The following is a 22,811-nucleotide window of genomic DNA, read 5'->3' on the forward strand; positions in this document are numbered from 1 at the left end:
CTATCAAAGGTATTGTTTTAGATCCCTGATACATGTTTCAAAACGTAAGTTATGACAATACTGTTTACCTTAATGTCTTTTACTAAAAGGTTCATTAAAATATCTATGGATCAAAATGCCTCAACACATACCACTATGTGTAAAATAAAATTTAAAAAACCCACTAAAACAGCTTAATAACATCTACCATTTGGGGGGGTGTATTTTTTAATTGTTACTAATATGAAGAGAACAAATTTCATCTATTTCATAGATACAGTTCTAAGAAGACAACCATACTTTCCTCCCTCCCTGAGGGCTCCCTGCACTAACCATAATATTCAACAAGTAGAAAGTAGGAAAACCACAGTTCCACAGGAGTATAAACAAGGGCTAAAAATGACAATCCTATCACAAGATATATCCCCTTTGTGTGTTTAGTGTATGCTAGACGTTTCAGATATCAAAATCAACAATCCTCTAAATACAATGAGGCAATTGAAGTTTAGAGAGGTCCTGTGGCTCCTGGAGGTGAGAGAGAGCAAAGGTTCAAGTTCAGGCCTTGGCCTCCATTGTTGGGAACAACTAAGGGACTGTCCTTAGCATGTTTCCTCAGAATACACCTCATAGCCATGTCCTGACACTACACCACCTGAGCAAAAAAGGATTCTTACCTGGAGAAAATGAAGTCATTGGTTGTGAAATTTGGATACTAAGAATACTATTCTGGTAGCGTGAGAGAGTGCTTCATGGAAGGATCACTGCAGACTGTGGAAAGTGGCTACCGAGGGCTGCACGTGCCCAGCATATCTGAATCCTGAATCTGCAGCTCTGAGCATTTTCCTCTGGTCAGCTTTGTTAATACTTACAGCACAAAGCCAGGTGTTGTTTCACTTGCAGATTTGCATTCTCTTCTAAGTAGTTGTATTTGATAGATTATTAACTCCCTGAGGGCCCTCTTTGGAAATTGATCTTTGTTAGATGTACGGTTATTACAAGAGGAGTAGAGAGAAAAACAACAAAAAGTTCTGATTGTTATTGACTTCCTGATGGGATGGGATGAGATCAATTTTTATAGCTGATTTGGAAAAGGCATGAGTAACTTTTAAGCCAATAAAACTGCATGTATTAACCTTCTTGTGCGTTTTACTGACTCCACAACTGTAGCTGATGAGTTAGACTTTTTTCTTAGTTGTTTTGAGATGAATTTATCAATAATGTGGAATGGAGTACAGTTAGCTCTTATCTTGGATTTAACCCCTTCCATTGGTAGATGAAGTATCAGAGTTTTGTAATAACCCTGATGGATACCACTATTATATAGAAACAATATTCATTAGAGTACAGGTAACTACAATGATGTCTTTTCCCAAATGTACTTTCTTTTATTTGGGAACTTATTCACTAGTTTGCCTGTGAATTAAAAGAGAATTGTGCAGGTACTGTAAAATATTAAATGTTAGGCTATATTTTAAGCAATAATAATGGAGAATCATGATTATGAAAGACTGTGTACTAAGTACTGTGTTGAATTATACAGATTATTGCAAATATACCAGAACTATAAAATACACAATATTATCCCCACTATAGGGTTGAAAATGTAATGTTCAGAGATGTTGAATACTTTGTCCAGGGCCACACAGCTAGTAAATGGCAGAACTAAAATTTAAACCAGGCTTATGCGACTATGAAGCATATGCCTTTGTTTTCCCATTACACATACCTTTCAGTTAGAGACGACATGTTGTTTAGAGACTGTACAGTGTAGTGGTTGACAGTGTCACTTCTGGGGCTCGTCTGGCTTGCACAGTAGATGTGCTTTCTTTCTGTGGGAATGAGTGCATATTACTCTTCATTCCTCCAAACTCCCCGATTTCCCATGGGAAATTTATTTAAACTCTCTGTATCTCAGTTTTCTTGTATGTAGAATGAGAATAACAATCATACTAGTGACATAAGACCCCTATGAAGATTGAATAATTTATATGCAAAGTGCTTAGAACAGTGTCTGGCACATGGTAAGATCTAAATTAGAATAAATATTATTCTAGAAAAATAACGCTGTGTGCCAAGTGGATATGAGAGTACTTCAAAAGGTTTATAGAACAATGGAATTAAAAGGTAAGTTCATTTTGACGCAAACAAAATTTGAAATCCATGTAGCTTTTTCATAATATGCATTTTCCACAAACTTTTTGAAATACTGTCATATTATTTTCTAAAACCTTATGCTATTAGTGATTTGAGCATTTGCCGTTTTGATCTTAATCCTAAAGAGGTTGAATTAAACCTATAAGATGCTTACAAATATAACACAGATACACTAACCGCCATACACCAATACTGCAGTGTACATTAGCATACACTAACCAAACTGTTCTCAGCATTGTCCCTCTGTGAAGAAGCTGGACCAGAACCCCCAGCAGGTTGCTGTTGTTTCCATTCCTTCCTGCAATAACAGCTACAGACTTTGAAATAAATTCTGAGCCTTCATAGATTATGTAACGGTCTGAAGGATCAGAAAGCAATGGGGCCTTGCCAACATATCTACGTCGGCCCTGTGCAATTTACAAAGTTAGCCTGTACTCCAGACATTGTCTTGTGACTTGGAACCCATGCAGCAACTCTGGGCTCAACAGTTGAGCCCTCATGGCCTGGGAGGGAGAGTTCTTACCCATTTCCATTTATACCAGTTTTGTACCTGCACTTTCATAAGCATCTGTGACTTTGTTTTGATGTTCACATCCATTGTTTGTAAAACCCAATACCTGGCAGCTATTCCTGTTAGTGGAATCTGCAGTGTTTGAATTTTAACTTTGAAATAGATCAGTAAAGGAAGGAAAAATGCTTTTTAGGAAAGTAATTCCTTATAGACAAAGGTTGAGCCTGCTGGCTAGATTCTGCATTTTGTTCATTGATTAGTCAGTCAATTGGTAAGGGCCTGTTTGAAACCAGCTAGGTGTCCAGCACTGTACTAAATTAAGATAGCACATGAGGAATCATTTCTGTACATTTAAGCTTTCAGAGAATGATAAGCCAGACATACATGGATACAGTTGGATAACCCAGACACATATATGAATATATTAGCAAATAATAGTTACAAACATACACACATGGAACACATAGCATATTAATGTGCATAACATATCGTGAGCTACTGATCTTGATTTTGTAGACAAGAAAGTAAAGTTCAGAGGAAGAGAGAATACTATGCATCAGGACCTACCAATCACAGGGCATCCTTGAAGAAGAGACTTGTGGTTTAGGTAGGTCCGGCTGGTAGATAGCTGATTTTTGTGTAATATAAAGGAGAGCATGAGCATTTGGGGGAAATATGGAAATGTTCAATAATGGAAAAGAAGGCCAACCTAGAATTTCCCAGCAGTGAAGAAAATCTAAGATAGGCAGGATGGAGCAGGAGCCTAGAAAGCCAGGATTCTTCAACTTGCAGTTAGCTATGCTCACTTACGTTCTTGGTTTCTTCTTATGCTGATCATAACGATGATATTACAAGATCAATGTGACAACAAGCTTATGATTCTCCATCCTAAGAATCAGTCATAATTAGAAGGGGCCTCAGATATTACACACTGCAAGCAGCAACCATAGTAGATATCCTCTCTTTTTATTTATTTTTTTAAAGATGTATTTATTTATTTGAAAGTCAGAGTTAGAGAGAGAAGGAGAGGGAGAGAGAGTAGAGAGAGAGAGAGATGTCTTCCATCTGTTGGTTCACTCCTCAGATGGCTGCAACAACTGGAGCTGCACTGATCTGAAGCCAGAAGCCAGGAGCTTCCTCTGGGTCTCCCATGTGGGTGCAGGGGCCCAAGGTCTTGGGCCATCTTCCACTGCTTTCCCAGGCCGCAGCAGAGAGCTGGATCAGAAGTGGAGCAGCCAGGACTCGAACGGGTGCCCATATGGGATGCTAGCACTGCAGGTGATGGCTTTACCCGCTATGCCACAGCTCTGGCCCCCTCTTTTTATTTTTTAAACATTGTATAAAAGGTTTATTTATTTAATTATTTGAAAGGCAGAGAGAGAGAGAGAGAGAGAGAGAGATCGTCCATCCACTGGCTTACTTCCCAAATGGCTACAATGGCAGGAGCCTGGAATACCATCTGGGTGTCCCACCTGGGTGGTAGGGGCCAAGCACTTGGGCCATCCTCTGCTGCTTTCACAGGCGCATTATCAGGGAGCTGTATTACAAGTGGAGCAACCAGGACTTGAACCACTCATATGGGATAGCATAGCTGCAGGCAGTGGCTTAACCCACTGAGAGTAGGTGTCTTATCTATATTCTGCTCCAGCTCATCGATGGCTAGTGACCTCACCACTTACCATGGGAATTCATTTCTTGGTGGACCATCTCTTAATGTCAGAAGTTTATTTGCTCTTAACTGAGACGTAATTTATCTTTTTGTAGATTGGTTCTAATTCTTCTTTAGTCTCCCCTCAAATAAATCTCTCCTATTTCTTATGAGGACAAATCCTGCAAAGATGATTATATTCATATCCTTTCTTCATCATTTTCCCTCTCATACATCTAGTCTCACTGCATCTTTGCTTCTCTAGGACAGGATTCCTAGGGGTTTTTTTGTCCATGCTCTAGAGCCATGGCAGTGAAGTCATGTCCTCTTGAGGCTTGCTTTCTACAGGCAGAAGTCAGATGATCAATCAGTGCATGAGTCAATGTATCTGAAAGAGTGCTGAGTCCCTTAAAACAAAGTAAAAGAAAGGGGTAGGGAGTTTCAAAGGATAGGATACTATTTTAAATAGAGTAGCTATGGAAAACTGTACCGTGAATGTTTGAGCAAAGTCCTTAATAAGTGAGAGAGCAAACTGTGCAGATATCTGGGAGAAGCAGGCAGAGAGAACAGGAACTTCAAAGGTCTTGAGGCAAGATTGTCTTTGGCTTGTTAGAGAAGAAATCAGAAGACCAGATGACAGAAGTACAGTCAGTGAGTAGGTGGAAGTCATAATATATGTCAGAGAGGGGTCAGGGAGACACACTGTAAAAGGAAATGGTGACTTTGAATTTGTTACTCAATGAGATGGAAAAGCATTGAAGGATGCTAAGCAGAAGAGTGCTGTGATATGATTTAGGTTTAGAAAGGATCATTCTGTCTACTATGTCGAGAAGTGTAAATGCAGGGTAATGGCCCACAGCAAGGAGGCTAGGCCGTTCCCATTAGCCATGTTAGAGTTGATGGTGGCTTAACAACATTTGTAGGGGTGGAGGTCATAAGAAGTGGATGGATTCTAAATATGCTCCTGGAAGACAACCAATAGGATTTGCTGATGGATTGAATATACAATTTGAAAGAAATGCAGTTCCTAAGAATTGTCCTGAGCAATTGGAGAGATGAAGCAGTCATTAGGTGTGTGGAAGATTGATCAGAAATGGACTTTTACACCTGTAAGTTTGAGGTGGTATTTAGACATCCAAATAAAATAAGTAGTTGTATATTTGAGTCTGGAATTTAGGAGTGAAGTGCTTACTGGAGAAATAAAATGGAGAGTTTTTGGTGCGTTGATATTATTTAAAACCACAGAATTGGACAAAAGTACCAAGGAGATAAATTTAGAAAGAGAAGAGTTAAAGGACTGATTCATTGGGCACTTTAGAGTTTAGATGTCAGGCAGCTGAGAAGGAAGCAGCAAGGGGACTCAGAAGGAGCAGCTAATGAGATGAGAATAAGATGGGGCCAGCAATGTGGCGTAGCAGGTAAAGCCACTGCCAGTGACGCTGGCATCCCAAATGGGCTCTTGTCACCGGTTCTTGTCCTGGATGCCCCACTTCCAATCCAGCTCCCTGATAATGGCCTGAAAAAAGCAGCAGAGTATGGTCCAAGTGTTTGGGCCCCTGCCACCCATGTGTGAGACCTGGAAGAAGCTCTGGGCTCCTCATTTTGGCCTGGCTCAGTCCTGGCTGTTGCAGCCATCTGGGGAGTGAACCAGGAAATGTTAGATCTCTCTCTTCCCTCTCTCCCTCCCTCTCTGCAACTCTCAGTTTTAAATAAATAAATAATCTTTTTATTAAAAAAGAGAGGTAGACTAGAAGAGTGGATATCTGAGAAGACAAGCAGATAAGATGCTTTAGCAAGGAGCAGAGTGCTTAACTGCATCAAATGCTGTTTATGTCATATATCAAGTAAGTTGAGGAACAAGAACTAACTTTTGTGTTTAACACCATGGTGATCTGCTCATAAGCTCTGCTTCAGTATAGTGTTGGAAAGATTGAAATGGATTTAAGAAAAAATTCAGTAGAAGAAATGGAGACAACCTTTCAAAGAGTTTTGCTTTAGAGGAAGTAAGAGAAATGGAGCCATGTCTGGAAGAAAATCTGAGTCAAGAGAGAATTTTTTTTTTTAAAGTAGGAGTGATTATGACATGTTTGGTGGGAATGATGCAGGAGAGAGTGAAAATTGATGATACAATGGGAGAAACAGCTGTGGGAAAGTTACTCTTAGTAAGTGAGCACAGGTAGTTTGAGTGTACAAGCAGAGGGTTTGTCCTTTTATTGGATTATGAGCTGACTCAAAATACAGGAAGGCAGAGAGAGGCACATATAGAGGTAGGTTAGTCAGTGTGACTGTGGAATCTTGTGAAAAGTTTCTCCTGATTGCCTCTGATTTCTTCATGCAGTGGAAAGTCAGATCCTCAGAGCTGAGTGGGAATGGGGGAGAAGAAGCTGGACAATGCGGGGGAGCTGAGGAAGTGTGAGGTCGTTGTTGGGAGAGCAGAAGAAAGGATGAGCCAGGAACATGTTCTGTATGAAGAATGAGTGGCACCATAGGCTGATCTGAAGTTCATGTTCATAAGTGTGTAGACTAGTAAGCAGGCTAGTGTGTTTTCTCCTGCCCGGTTCACCTGTGTAGCCCAACAGATTAGGCAGAGAATTGGAGGAAGCCCTCTCCTGGCAGCCTGTGAGCCAGAGTATTGCTTTACAGTCCGTGGTTGCGGCTGACTCCAAATGGCTCCTGTGGGCCTGCACTCCTGGACAGTCCAGTCCATTACCTTGTGGCCTCCTCGGTGTCCCAGCAGACCCAGAGCAGGCCTGCTCTCCTTGAGGGTCACACACACAGTAGTATTTGACTGCCTCCTCCTCGTCAGTGTTCTTTCCTAATCTCCTTGATGATGCTGTCGAGTCTGTGTGCTCATTGTAATAGTCTAGTTCTTAGATGCGGAGAAGGAGCGTCAGTGGTAATAGTTCCTGTGCAAGTCACACAGCCAGGAACTGGTGGAGCTGGGATTTAAGCCCCAGTCTCTCTGAGAACTGGGCACATAATGAAGCTCTTGTGGTATGCCCCCTTGTCGCTCCCCCTCTTCGTGGAGGAACGACACAGGACCCTGCGCTGCTCTTTTGTCTGCTCGGCCCTCCCCGGGTTTGCTGCTGGTTCTTCCCGGGTTGGCTACTATCCCTTCCACCTCCGTGGAAGGGCAGTTCCCCCTGGCCACATTCCCCACTTCCGCAGGGGAGCGGCACACCGCCGGCCGGCTCTTCTCGGGGGCTGCACAGGTGTTCCTTCAGCTAGATGTTCCCCTTAGATGTTCCTGGTGCATGCCGTCTCTCTCCTCCTTTATAGTCCTCCTCCGCCAATCCCAACTCGGCTGCCCACACGCCGAGTACGCTGCTCTCCAATCAGGAGCAAGTCCTACAGTTTATTGGTTGAACTGGAGGCAGCTGTGCGGAAGCTGTTTACTTCTCTCCCAGCGCCATATTGTGGGAGAGCAGATGCATAGAATAAGTCTTAATTCCAGTAACTCAGTCCAGTCCGGATTGCTCCCCACACCCCCTAATCTTCCTAGAAGACCTTCCTGGGGCAACAGTCAGCTATGTGCAAACGTGGAACCGGTAGCAGAGCCGGTCACCTTCCTTTCCTTGCAGTGGGGAGTAATCTTTGGGTTCTGACCAACACCATTTTTGACTTCAGCACTAACTGGGGACTTAAAACAGTCACGTCTCTGCACCACCTAGGATATGCATGTTAGTGTCATATACAAGTGTTTGATTGTTTAATTTTAACATTTTATTACCAACGTAATGCCCAAATACTGTTAAGTACAAAAAGCCCAGTTTAGGAGAGTTTGATTCTAACTCAAAATGCTAAGTATTTTTCTGATAGTCTGAGCTTGCCTTTCTCAGCCTAGTTTCAATATCCAGTAGAGAATGAGTTTTAACTCCCGGCAGCCGTACTTGTCTGGTCAAACAACTTAAACTCTCTGAACCTTAATTGGTCACTTCTCTGTGAAAGAGGTGATACTGACCTTTAGGCATATTTGGGGGATTAAAGAAGATAACATGAAAACATCAGTGTATAGTCCTAGCACATATTAGGGATTCAGTTTATGTTTATTTAATAGACCTATCAATATGGGTATTTTGATAGAAATACTGCAAAAATTCCAATCTGTTCTTTGTGGGAAAGGAACATGCCTTTGTGAAAAGAAGATGTGCCATTTGATAGTTTGGGTTGGCAGGCAGAATTTATATTACCTTGCTGAGTTGGGTAATCTCCAAAATGGGTTAATATTACAGTAAAAATTTTCATAATATGATTGAGACAAAAATGTATATATGTTTTTAGATTCAGCTATTTGAAAGGCAGAGTTAGAGAGAGAGTGGGAGAGGTGGAAGGGAGAGAGACAGAGAGAGAGAGATATCTTTCATCCACTGGTTGACTCCCAAAATAACCACAAAGGCCAGGGCTGGGCCAGACCAAAGCCAGGAGCCAGGAGCTTCTTCCTGGTCTCCCACAAAGGTGCCAGGGGCCCAAGCACTTGAGCCATCTTCTGCTGCTTTCCCAAGTGCATTAGCAGGGAGCTGGATCAAAAGTGGAGCATCCAGGACTCGAACTGGTGCCCATATGGGATGCCAGTGTCACAGGCAATGTCTTTACCCATTATGCCACAGTGTTGGCCCAGAGGCAAAAATATTTGTATTGTAATTATCTAAATTCAATAAAAACATTAATGAGACACTTACTTGCCTTGGGCAGGTGAGCATGAAATTTAATTTGTGTTAATTTGCCCAAAATTTAGAAAGCAAGAAGTATACTGTTTATTGAATTTGATTCAATGTGAGGGAAACCAGTATAGGACTTTTCTATACATAAATTTGGAATCCTCTATCATCTGCTTCCTTCAGACAGTTAAAAAAAAAAAAAACTCCCCACAAAAATCCTAGAAATTGGATTACTATCGAGGTGCTTAAATGAACTGGCTCCTGACATACTCCACAGGAGTCAGGAGCTGTCCTGATGTGGCGAGCCAACTATGCCTGGGCATTGATGTCTGTAAAGGAGAGAGTGGTAGAATTTAATCAGGTGAGGACCCAGGTTCAAAATTTTGGCTTTGCTTGTTATTGAATGTAGGGCTTAAAGCACGGCCTTATTTCCTGCATCGAAAAAATGGGCCCTGTTAACTCATGGGGTCGCCATGTCAGTTGAATGAGGAAATAAACAGGAAAATACTTTGTATGTCATGTTAGTGAAAAGCTAGAGTCGCTGTGCTCATGGTGATTGAAAGAAAAGACAGCGTGATCAGACAGCTCACAGGGTGTCTCCATCATTCTCCCTTCCGCCATCCCTCCCACCCTGTGGGGCTCGCTCCTTCTTAACACATCTACTAACACAGCCTCTTCCACATAGGTACAGGATATTTTGCTGGTATAGTGAAGTGAAGTGATTAGAAAGTGTCAGTGATAATGTGTAGGGTCAATACGAATGTTCCAAGTGGTGACTGACCCAAAGGCATGAGTAAAGAAAGCACAAGGACCTTCCAAACTTTCTTGACCCCAACTTTTATAAATATATGGGAACTGTGGCTCAGAGAGAGTAGTGAACATGACATTTTAAATGAATTTCAGCTGTAATTTACTGACCACAAAGATTGAGAAACACTTGGTGAATATTGCATCCATGAAAATCCTGTTTCCATCACAGTCTCTGAGCTAGGTAGAGCTTTGATGCTTACGTATCAGGATGCTCAAGTGAAACTGTGAGAGCAGCCATGTCTTCCTGCAAAGGGAGAGACTGACCTTCACCCAAGGATCTGGTCAGTTTGTTTGCACCAGGGTCCCATTGTGAAGAATGGTCCTAGTGTGCCCAGACCATGGCCCTCGCTGAGGTCTGGGATGGGGCATTGTGGCTGGGGTCTGTTATTCGATACTGTTGGAGAGCTCTCACTGCTCTTTGCTCCAGCCTCCTCCAATGCTAGCTCTAGCCCCAGGCCTCAGGGGTAATGATATCCAAGATGATTTGGATAGAAGTCCTTCCCTTCAGGTTCAGACATAACAAGGAGTAGATATCTGCATGAGTAACAAGTAAATGCTTTGCTGAATTGGATTCTTTGGGACATACTAAGACCCTTATGATCTTTTCTCTGTACACTTCTGAAACCAAGATGAAGGTGAAGGAAACCTGCTTAACAGTGTCATTTTAGTATGTCTCATGCCACTAGTCTTTTTTTTTAAAGGTGTATTTATTTATTTGAAAGGTAGAGTTACAGAGAGGCAGAGGCAGAGAGAGAGGTCTTCCATTTGCTGGTTCACTCCCTAGATGGCTGCAATGGCCAGAGCTGGCTGATCCGAAGCCAGGAGTCAGGAGCTTCTTCCAGGTCTCCCGCATGGGTGCAGGGGCCCAAGGACTTGGGCCATCTTCTGTTGCTTTCCCAGGCCATAGCAAAGAGCCAGATTGAAAGTGGAGCAACCAGGACTTGAACCATCACCCATATGGGATGCCGGCACTACAGGTGGCGGCTTTACCAGCTCTGCCACAGTGCACAGTGCCAGCCCTGTCTTTTTTTTTTTTTTTTTTTTAAGTGTTCTGGGAGATTGTAAAATGTGATCTCACACCTAACTTTGTGGAATTAACCAAAGTACTTGTTCCTATTGCCAGGTGTTATCTAAGCCTTGCCATATTTGCCATTTTAAAAGAACCATAGCTTTATGTTGCAAAACCTTCAATAAATTGCTCCATTGTGTTGTTTAACCTGCACAATGTGAGGGAGAGTGGCAGGAGTCCTCCTGGGAACACCTCTTCTACCTTTTGTCCTTGACTTAGAACGTGAAACAGGGTACCCCTTTGGAAAGTATGGGGAGTGAATTCCAATGTTATGCAGAAGAACTTATCTCTGGACATTCCACCCCACCCCCTTTTTATCCGTTACAGGCAGCAGCCTCAGATTCCCATCACCACAGGAACAGGTGTTGTGTATCCTGGTGCTATTACTATGGCAACTACCACCCCGTCACCTCAGATGACATCTGACTGCTCTAGCACCTCCGCCAGCCCAGAGCCCAGCCTCCCGGTCATCCAGAGCACTTATGGTATGAAGACAGACGGCGGAAGCCTAGCTGGAAACGAGATGATTAACGGAGAGGATGAAATGGAGATGTATGACGACTATGAAGATGACCCCAAATCAGACTATAGCAGTGAAAATGAAGCCCCGGAGGCTGTCAGTGCCAACTGAGGAGTGTCTGTTTGCTGAATTAAAATACTCTGACATTTCACCCCCCTCCCCCAACAAAAAGTTCTTAAAGAGCCCGCATGCATTTGTGGCTCCACAATTACATCAGCAGAATGGTCTTAATTGTTTCCTAAAGTGTGAGACAGATTAAGTTTTCCCTGATTTTTCATGAACTTGAGTTTTTTGTCGTTATTGTTATTGTTGTTGTTGTTGTTTTTTTAATTTAGGTGAAGACATATTAAATATGAGACACCAGGACTTGAAAACTTATCTCAACCCATAGCTGTCTTACAAGTCTTATATTTTTGTCTTACTTTTTTTTTTTCTTTTGGATGTTGATAAAGGTTTAAGTTACTGTTTTAGATGGGGTTAAACATTCTCACTCAGGTATGCTGTGCCGGCCTACAGGTTGTGAATGTGTTTTTATTCTGAGTTATTTTAGCAAACAACTGAGGATTTCATATTGTGAAACAGGACAAGTCCACAGCGTGTGCAGCTGCATGTAGAGTATATTCAAAAGGCCTCGGAATTCCATTTTTCCATGTGTAGAGTTCAACTTTGAATGTGCCAAACTTTTTCCTAACTTTTGAATCTTAATATTTTGAAAGTCTTAAATGAGACACTGCAAAGTCTTAGACAATCTTTGGCATCTGAAAGTAAAATAGCAAACCACACATTTTTTTTTTCCAGAAAATGGTGAAGTACTCAGGAATCTGGAGACACGATATTGTAAGGGATGAACAAGGTTGCCACAGTGCATGCACCCAATTGTGTTTGCCTCTTGACGTGCCATGAGGGCGTGACGTGGTCTGACAGACACACACCAGAGTGATCGCCACACCAGATACCGGCACAATGGTCTCCTCTGCCTGAGACCGCCGCTCACTACATCCATTATCCCTTTGCCTTTAACCCTGACATTCAGTCTTAACACATTTTCTCTCTTAAATAATTTATTCATTCCAGAATGTCAAGGGTCCACTTACTATTTATTAAAAAAAATTGTTGGTGGCATTAATTTAATAATTCTTGTTTTTCACCCTCCTTCCCCAAAGAACTTTTCAGCCCTTTTCGCCTCCTTCTCTTGCTAGATACGAAAGATGTACATAGTGATTTTATGTCCCCAGAGTATCTGGAAGCATTTCTGAAACAAGATACTATTAGATGCCCACATTATTGTTCTGAAAAACGAGTGTCTATCTGGCTGCAGGGCTGTGCATGTGGATGTCCCTGGGGTTCCCTGTGACTGAATCCTTTGCCGGAATTTTCCCCTAACTCAGTTCAAGATCAAGTGGTAGCATCTGCATCCGCGGCATTTCCCCTGCATTTTGCTCAGCAGCAAGGGTCAACCGTGGTGACCGCCAGGCAGGCCTCCTGCAGCCAAATTGAAGCCCAAGGCTTGGGGGCCACGTAGACGTCTACAGTGAAGCTGTCATGGGCTGGCACCTTTCCATTGAGTTGCCTTGGGCTGGCACATCCAGGAAGTCCTTAGGAAAATCCCCAGCATGCAAGAAGACGCATGACCACCTCAAAGCAAAAATAGAGGCAGTTAGTCAGGATACAACCAGGGAATGAAAGAAAATCATAGGGCAGGAGAAGCAGGAGAAATACATTCCCTATACGGGATGTTCCTATTGTTAACTCCGGGGAACAGACAGCTCGCGGGACAGCAGGCACTCCTCTGGCTGGCTCCCTGTATCTGTGGCTGCATATGGGGTGTGCTCACGTGTGAACAACATGAACCACACTTGTCACTCAAGGATTCCTCTGGAGATGTGCCACTGGGCTGGGACGCAGGGAGGTTTCGTTCCCTCTTTAACTTCAGGGAGCTCTGCTATGCCATTTTGACCTTCCTGAAACCTGGGCTGGTTGCCGTGGGGGCCCTCGCCCGCAGCGCTTCAGTGGAGGAGTGTCAGAGAGTGGGACAGTGCACCCATGGGACAACCCAGACTCTCATCACCAGGACATAGGAATGGCCCCATCAGATTTCTTGAGCCATTTTGTCACTTGGAAGAAAATAGTATACTTCATATTTATTTAAAGAGTGCTCAAGGCCATACCTAATAGCAATAAATAGGTCTAGCCAAGATAGTACCAGCTATGTCATTAGCTGGGAGAGCTCTCTATAAGCTGTTCAAGGTACTGATAGGAATGTTTTGTTCTTAATGTTGACTGGGGATTGGAACTTTGGTTTTGTACATTTATTTCAAATGAGGAGGAGGTCATTTTTCTAAAAAAATTCGTATTTATTATTGTCTTACTGATTTCTTTGATTATATACCTCTCCTCCTCAAATTCATTCTCATGTTTTTTCTCCTCTTTGGCTTGTGCTCTCTCTCCTTTTTTTTTTTTTTTATTTTGTAGCATAGGTAGAGTGCTGTATGGCTAACATTGTATTGTATGTAATTAATTTTGCACAAAGGCGAACATTTAGCATAGTAGGTTAATTTTGTTTGTTTTTATGACCATGCCAAAATAATATTCTGGGCTGGTGGAGAACAAAGGACTGTTCTTTAGGAATGAAACTTGATTTTGCTTGTAGTAAGAAAAAAAAAAAAACAAACAAAAAACACACACACTCACAGATGTTTCGTAAGTGTTATAAGCACTGGATATAAATGGTATTTTTTATCACTTCTGACTAATGTGAAACTGTTGTACGAAAACTACATGAACAAAAGTCATCTGTTTCGACTCGTGTGGGCTTGCCTCACAGTTGCCGGATTTGAGTCATTTTTATGTCTTGTTATTTCATTTATTTATGCAAAATACATGTGTGTATGAACACTTTGTTTTAGCTCCAGCTCTGCCTCGGTACTGGGGTGCAGTTACTTCTAGCCATGTTGTTAAACATGAACGGTGATTCAGGAATGATCTGACCGTAAAAGTCTCTTCCATTGGATTACACAGTGATGCTGTATTTGGATCTAAATTTTGTGCATAAGCAGTTTATTCTATTTATTAGCCAAGTTTGGCTCTAAATATCCATGGAAATCAAGAATGACAATCATAGGGATCACTTCATTTTGTTTTCGGTGGGGCTTAAACAAAGTTTTTATGACTTTACCATCTCATTTTAGATTTTTCTAATGGTGTAAATATAACATAGAAATAGAATTTATTTTTGGCTCATGAATACTTAGTGAGTTGTAAGTTATGTATTTCCTTTTTGTTCTCTGTCCATATATGTTGGTCCAAACTACAGCTGATGGGTCGGTGTACTTCACAGCAATAGCGAATTATCAGCCACAGCGAGAGAGCTGTTCAGCCTGTAGCTGGGACAACAGACCGCTTCCCTGGGGTTCTCCTGCAGTTTAGAACCCACTGTCCACAGATTCAGACTTTTCCCTTTTTATACGTACACAGTTGATGAATTGAACACCAGAAATTCCCAGCACAGCTAGGAGAGAGTCGATGTGCTTTGTGAATCCACATAAATCTTCTACAATAATTCTGTGACCCTTTAATAGCAATAAGCATGAATGTCGTCGTCAAGGCAAAAATCTGCCTCTTGAGATGGGCCATGAATACAAGTCCCACCCCGCCAGGTAGATTAAAAAAAAAACAACAACTACGCAACCTTTTTCCAGTGCTCCCTATATCGTGGTACTTTTAAATCCAATGTCCAGACTGTGTCCACTTTGTTACAGAACTCACAGGATCAGGGTTTTTCTTGTCACTTAGTTTAGGGACACTGGCAGACAATCGTGTCCTAAAAGGGTGGGCCATATGGGATAGAAAGGCAAGAAAGAAGGAGGGGAGGAGGGAAGGAAGGAAGGGCGAGAGAGAAAAGTCCTCCATGCAGCCGCAGGCAGTGGGCCGGCACTGTGAGTGTCCCCTTGGCAAGTGTGCAGCAACTTTGTTCTTTGCACACGCACCCACTTGGCCTTCCAGGAGCACACATCAGTCTGCTTCGTTTGGGATCTGATACTCTGCAGTCTGGTCCTCAGGCCGGATTTGATTTGCCAACGTCCCGACTCGCCGGCCAAGTTCTAAATTCAGGTGTGGGCTCAGCGTGCTATTGAGCTGGCCCAATGCTGGCCTCCCCTGAACATCAGCCCCCCGGGAGCCTGGGGTGTTTGAACAAGGAGTGATCAGACAAGTGCAAGGCTGCTTGCTTTCGCTCCTGAAGCCAGGCTGCTGCTTCCGTGCACGCCCGCCCCGGGGCCAGGAGCACAGGCACAGCCTGCATGCAGGGACTGCAGGAAGCCCATCTCCCCTCAGGAGAAAGGCAGCCTGGGCACCTGCCTCAGCCAGCTCACTTTGCAAAGAGTCCACCTCTACCAACTCATTAGGGAACGGAAAAAGAATCACTTAGCAGATTTAAAACCGGATGAGGAGTCCTGCACCAAGTGCCAACAACTGCATAGACATGCAGTGAGAGGAATGTATTGAGATTATTCCTGGGTCTTCCTTTTAGTGAGAAAATGGCAAACATGGTTGCTGGAGGCTTGCCTGATTTTGTACACGCTGGTCTGAGGATCGAGTTGGCACTTCGGCTCACCTCTCAAAGTGTAATAGTAATAATAATAATAATGTATGACCTCATTTGTCCTTTGACAAAAGCACTTGCATCATTTCCTTAGGTCATCTGCCCTCTGACATGTGTGCTTCCTTAATAAACAGCTTGTGTCTGTTATTCCTGCCGACAATGTTGTGTTTCTGATGCCATATCCAATTGAGCGTGCCCCTGGGCGAGTATCATTGAAAATGTTGATATGCAAACTCATTTGCTATTCATCCCCATCCTGTCTTGTCTTTGGGGTGGGGGACAGATTGCTTTCCAAAAGCTCACGAACAAGTACTTGGAATGCCTGGTCCCCTCGGGGCAGAGGTGGGGGGGGTGGGGTAGGGACAGGAAGGTAAGGCTTTAGCGCTGATGCTCTTCCCATCGTGTCCGTGGCAGTCTGAAAGGTTGAAGGCAACTCAGTGACATTGCTTGCTCAAGTAGTTTCTCATTCCTGAAGAACCACAAGCAGAAAGCGAGGCCTCCGTGCTGGTGGTCTTGGAGTATGGGGAATGTGCAAATATGTAACTGTTCTGTATGCTGCACATTGCAGGTCTGCTCGTGTGCATTCTCCGTGTGTCTTCCTTTGTCATATGTGTTTTTGCTTTCTTGGAAGTGCAGTCTTTATTGTACCCTTTTCCACTGGTAGCAAATTAGAATGCTTAGCATTTATGTTCATTCATTATTGTATTTGCCATGTAAAATTTTTATTACCTTAGACAAGCTTATAAGCTGTTACTACATAACTTATCTTACTGTAACTCTTTTATTTCCCGACATTGTAATTTGTTTGTGATGTATATTGTGAGATTGTATTCTATGTTAATTTAATCAGCACAATTCACTGACATGCTGGACAGACATGCTGGCTGCTGTTTCAAAGTGTAAAGTTTGAGTAGGGCTGTCGGGACAACTGCGACTGTTGCCCAGGTACTGTGCTTTGGTTCCTATAGCAACTCTGTGGGTGTGAGCCTTGAGAAGCTAAGGGCATTTAATACACCCTCGAGCAAATTTTAATTGCAGATTTTCTTTGTAGAAATTCTATGTATAACGCAGGTACCTACTTGGCCCATGGCTGGTAACTATTTGGGCAATTTAGAAAAAAAAAAACCATAAAAACTAGTGTCTATTGCTGCTTTGAATATGTTTGAAAGTCTGAAAATGTAAATAGTTTATCAAAAAAAAATCTTGTACAGTCCAGTGTAAAGTTTTTAAATGACCTTAAGGGTTGCCATCATATCTTTCTCACTCTCCTCTTGATAATGAAAAAAAAAAAGTTTGCTAAGGATTCAAGAAATGGAAAAAAAAAAGCAAATTTAAAGGAATGAATCGTTGTTCTTAGCTTTGTGACATACACAAATTCTTGGATTTCGTTGTGCAGTATTGACGTGAGATAAAACCCAACATTGGATCATCTCTCAGTGGTACTTTTCAGTCTCCCCTCCTCTGCCTCATAATTAAAGGAAAAGACAAAAATTGAAAGACACACTGTCTTGACCTGGTGGATGTTGGCACCTTAGCTACTTTTTTTTTTTTTCCTTTTTGCACAAGGTGCTTTCCTGAAATGTTGAGCCTGCCATCCTTGGGTGATAATGTGTATGCCATGATGGGGCGTGGGCCCCACGGGGGAGTGTCTATAAGAACTGCCTATTTATGCTCATTTACCTCAAGACTGTCCTCTCTACCCTAATCTAGTTGTCATCACTCCATCTTTTGTACTGCTGTTGACACTTACAAATTAAAGATAAATTTTGTTTTATGACTTCCGTGTTCGGCCTTGTCTGTGCCCTGCCGCTGCCGTCCTGCCGTTGAGCTCAGCAAGCCCTGTGCGTGTCCCCCAGTCGCTGCTCTCCTGCTGCCCGCCCCGGCTTCTGCCTGGCCCAGAGCGAGGCCTCTGCAAAGTCTTGGAGCCCCTTAGCCTGGCGAGACTGGCCTGCCTTCTTCCCTGCAGAGCCACACTGGTGCGGCAGGAAATGCTTGTGGATTTAGACGGGAGAAACGGGATCCAAGGTGGATTCTTGTCAAGAGAAGATGAGAGAGAATGCTACTGCCTATTTCCTTGAAGCCGTCTAGAAAACCTCAGAGCATCTTGGGCTGAGATTCACAGGAACCAGTCTCAAGGGCTGGCCTCTCACCGGACACCAACTGCTGCCGCCGGCCTAGCACCAAGAGTGGGGGAAGCCGCGCTTAGGAGACGGCCCCCTCTCTCCGCTGGGGCGGCTGATTCCCAGCCACTTCCGCCGCAGAGAAGGAAGCACCCATCTCCAACGCCGCCGGGGCCAGCGTGAAACTCAGCTCCCAGTGATATCCAGCTTCCGTTCCAAAGGGGGTCTCACTGTGCTCCACGTCTGAGGGGTGGAGGTGGGGGGTGAGCAGGGCCCCTAGGAAGACTTGTCAAACCAGCCAAGCCAGTGTGTGCATTCCAGTGATTGTAACCAAACTGCAGACTGAAAGGGAGAGAAAAAGAGAGAAGCAACTTAAAAAAAAAAATTCCTATGAAAAATGCCTTACAAGAGAAAAGTCCAGATTTATGGAACTTTCTCTATCCCAGTCAAATGGTAAGTTTGACAGGGGCTGCTGTGAGTTGTGCAAACCTGTCTTCCAGAACCCTCCCTCCGGCCCTGTGGGGTTGAAAGTGTTGCTAAGTATGAAACTTTGTAAAGACCATGGCCTTCGGGGTCTTGGAGTGGCCCTGCCACTTGCTGGCTGACTCTTCTGAGCCAGAGCCGCCTCTGTAGAACGGAGTCCTAAGGGCGATGTCCCGCAGCAGTGCAAGAGTGAGAAGGAAGGGCAGGCTCAACCGCCCTGCAGCGGAGCCAGAGCCCGAGCCCGCGGGCCGGCAGAGCCTGCTTCCCTCCCTGGAGAACGCGTGAGTCAGCAGGGAGCCTGGGCTGGGGCCTCACAGGAGCCAGGGGCCGGACATGCCTCAGCCTTCACCCGGAGCTGGTCGCCCAAGCCTGTGCGATCGCCCTTCAGGGGCTACCGTCTTCTGAAACCTCTTGGACCCGCCCACCCGCTCCTGGAGTCTGGATTTCTGTGGCCTCATCTTCCAACACCGTGCCCTTGAACCTCTTCAGCCACTTACTGCTTCCCTACTCCCTGGCCTGTCCACCAACCTGGGGCTTTTACTTCTCTCTCTGCCTGGAACAACCCTGCCCTCTTCTCTGCTTGGGAAATTGCCTCCTCTCTTTCAGAGGGCACCCCCGTGCCGCCATCGCCCGAGGTCTTCCCCGCACCCAGTCTCGAGTTCTCCTTTGGGCAGCCCGTGGCGCTTCGGAGGCACGGCTCTGGCGGCGTCCACCACGCTGTCACAGTGTTTGCTCAACCCTTGCTTGTGCAGTGAATGTATTGGCTATGGCAAGTTGAGTACCACTGGCCCAGGTAGGGGCCTGGAGAGAGAGGGGTCCTGGGGTTGGTGGCTTCACTTGGAGAACGCGTGCAGCTGACGCGTCTCTGTTCATCCTGGCTGAGCCCTGCAAGTTGGTGGGGCAGGGGTGAAGACCCTGAGGGAATCTCTGCTTAGGGACAGCCACACCCTGCTGCCCCAGTGCCCAGTGCCTGAGGCCAGAGCTGCTGCTCCGCCTTCCTCCCCAGCATCCTGGCAGGGGCGTGAAGAGGGCAGAGCAGAAAAGAGGAGCTGTATGGGTTTGCCTTACCTTTTCCGTGAGTTCCCAGAAACCCTAGGGTCACCCTCACTCTGCTCAGAGACAAGGGGTACTGGAAGACCCAACCCTGGTCTCCATCACAGAGGAAAAGGGCGGTGGGGCGGGGGGCAGGCAGTGCTCCCGTGAGGCTCACTGCAAGGGCTGTGCACTTGCTGTTCCCTCCTTCCTCTCTGGCAAGCACATGGCCCAGGTACTGACTCTTCCCCTCTGAGCTTTGCTCAAAGTGTGGCCCCAGGATTAGCAGCGTCGGAGACCCAGGAAGGCCGCAGGTGCGCAACCCTGAGCAGCAAGTCTCCACTCTCTGAGACCCTAGGGACTGTGATCTGATGCCTCCCAGTCAGTACCACACAATGGGAGGGGGAGGTCAAGGGCCCAGAGATAGGACGTGATACAGAGATTAAACAGTGGTGCCACAAAGCACACCTGTGCTTCAAATTCTCAACCCCCAGTCGACTGTATTGCCTGCACCCCGGGCCTGGCTCTGACGGAGTGGCCGGGCGAGACCAGCATGACCCTCTTCAGAGCCTGCTCAGCGCCCACCCCCAAGCCCATTGGCCACCTGGTACTGGTTCCAGTTTTCCCCAGTCTGAGGGGACATTGAGTGGGTCAGTGAGGAGGCCAGTGGGTTCTGGGACCCTGCTCCTGAGCGTGGGAATGAGAGACAGTAAGTCCCCCGCTAAGGGGAGTGACCAGAGAGGCTGGCGGAGCCAGTGTGGCCCTGGTGTGGGGGCCCTTAGGATCCGTGTGGGCTGACCTTCGGCAGGCAGCAGGGACCCCCTCGCAGTCTCCTCTCAGCTATTGGACCCACAAGCTCTGTCTCTGCCACCTGCTCTGACCAGCTGTCCCTGTCCTCTCCTCTCCTCCACCTACGGAGATCTGCCTATCACAAATTAAGGCGCGGCGTGCATGACACCAGGCAGAGCTCGCACCAGGAGCCGTGGCGCAGGGCTCTCCTGCTGCACTGGGGCTGGCGCAGGGCCCTCCTGTTGCACTGGGGCCACAAGCAGCCCTCCAGTCCGAGCGTGCTTCCCCCACAGACCCAGGCCACTGCTGGCTGCTCTCTGCACAGACCGCGTTTGGAACTGTCTTCTGTTCCTGGAAGTCTCAGTCTCTCTCTCTCTCTCTCTCTCTCTCTCTCTCTCTCTCTCTCTCTCTCTCTCTCTTCCCCCCTCGGCTCTAGCGCCGTCCTGCTCCTGTAAAGCCCAGCCTAAACAGCTCCCCTGGGGGAAGCCTTCTCTCATTATCCCTCTGCTACACAGGAAGTGTGAGGTACACTCAGACAGTCTGATTGCAGCATCTCCTCACTTGCATCGCCTTGACTCCGGTTGATTCCTGCTCCTATCCACGTCTTTACCCCACAGTGCAGGCACATAGTGGGTGTATTGTAAAATGCAAGAATCATTTTAAAAATTGACAAAGTGACAGAATGAACCTTTCTCTTTGAACTCAATTCACCCCATACTCTGCTGTTGGCTATTTTTTTTTTTTTTTTTTTTTGGTTTGATCTTCTAGCCCCCTTGTTCCTAGCTCTCCGGATACATCAGACATGGGAACAAGTTCTTGCACCTCCTCGGATTGTTAGTCCATTTGTGTCCTCTGTTTAAACTGTCCTTGCCCCATATTTGTCAATCACCATCTTTCCTTTCAGGCTCAACTCAAATTCTGTCTCCTTCAATAACCACTACAAAATGCCACATGTTACACAGCAAAAGCCATTATGAAAAATTTTACAAGTATTTCATTTGGCTCTTAATAGCAAATCTGAGCATGAAGATGCAACTGAAACTCAGAGAAGCCGAGGCATTTGGTCAGGGTCTCCGGCTAGACTGCTGGCTGCTTGGACAGCTGCCTCTCCGATTTCTCCTGCCCACAGGGCTCTCTCCCTCCTTCTAATTCTGAGTTTCTCAAGCTTCCATTTTCCCAGTTGCCCTCTACTCCTTGAGGTTTTTTTTTTTTTTCTAAATATTTATTTATTTGCTTGAAAGAGAGAAGGAGACACACACACACAGAGAGAGAGAGAGAGAGAGAGAGAGAGAGAGAGAGAGACAGGTCTTGCATCTGCTGGTTTACTCCCCAAACGGCTGCAACAGCCAGGAGCCAGGAGCTTCTTCCTGGTCTCCCATGTAGGTGCAGGGACCCAAGGTTGGGCCATCTTCTACTGCTTTCCCAGATGCATTAGCAGAGAGCTGGATGGGAAGTGGAGCAGACAGACTCAAGCCAGTACCCATATGGGATGCTGGCACTGCAGGCCATGACCTAACCCTCTGTGCCATAGCACTGGCCCCTACCCCTGAAAATTGTAATACCACAGGTTTGCTATCTATCTGTTTACACACTCTTTGTAGATCTGTGCTTTATTCATTAAAAGAAATAAGATTTCTCACCCTCAGAGAACTAATGCTTGCCACCTCGCTGGGGGTGATGTGGCCCCATTGAGAATGGGCAGACTGGATCTCGTTCTCTTTGAGGTCTGCCCCTTCCGGAGTTTGTAACAACTTCCCTACTCCATGGTGAGTGCTATGTTCCAGGCACTGTGACTTAGTAACTATTTCCCCAAAACTTAGTGCTAAAAAACTGCCATTTATTATCCTCACTATGGGTGCATACATTTTTGAAACAATTACTTATTTGCATTTTATTTGAGAGACACAGGGAGAAAGACAGGGAGAGATCTTCCATCTGCTGGTTCACTTCCCAAAGGCTCTCAACAGCCAGGGCTGGGTCAGGCGGACGGCAGGAGAGAGGAACTCCCACGTGGGAGCCATCAATGCTGCTCCCCAGAGCGCACATTAGCAGGGAGCTGGGTCTGGAGCAGAGGAACTGGGGCTCTAACCAGGCACCCCCGGGTGGGGTGTGGCTGTCCCGAGTGGCGCCACCGCATCCAATGCCCGCCCCTTTGTCCCGAAGTTTGAACATGGCAAAGGAGGCGGCCTTTTTCTTCTAAGTTCCCCAATATGTGGGACCTCAGCTAGGACACTCAAAGACCGGGGCTAGAATGCAGTGAGGGCTCATTCACTCTGATGCTTCGCGCTGGGTGCCAGCTGTTAGCTGCAACCCCAAATGTGGCCAGAATGCCTCTTCCTGTGGCCTGGGCTGCCTCACAGCAGGGTGTCGGAGCATCAAGGGTGAGCAGCCCAAGAGGGCTAGAGCAGGCCGGGTTCTGTGTTCTGTAGCAGCTAACA

General features: G+C 45.5%; 1 protein-coding gene across 50 annotated transcripts in view; it reads left to right on the forward strand.

Annotated features, from left to right (window-relative positions):
* Nucleotides 1–17,726, forward strand: part of SOX6 (SRY-box transcription factor 6) — a 647,773-nt gene extending 630,047 nt beyond the window's left edge. For all 50 annotated transcript variants that reach the window (XM_051833972.2, XM_070073077.1, XM_070073091.1 and 47 more), the window contains one exon: nt 11,157–17,726. In XM_051833972.2, the coding sequence (XP_051689932.1) occupies nt 11,157–11,460 (304 nt within the window). In that variant the 3' untranslated portion in view covers nt 11,461–17,726. The remainder of the gene's footprint in view (nt 1–11,156) is intronic.
* The last annotated feature ends 5,085 nt before the right edge of the window (nt 17,727–22,811 follow it).

Source organism: Oryctolagus cuniculus, chromosome 1, assembly GCF_964237555.1.
Source record: "Oryctolagus cuniculus chromosome 1, mOryCun1.1, whole genome shotgun sequence".
Taxonomy (NCBI): Eukaryota; Metazoa; Chordata; class Mammalia; order Lagomorpha; family Leporidae; genus Oryctolagus; species Oryctolagus cuniculus.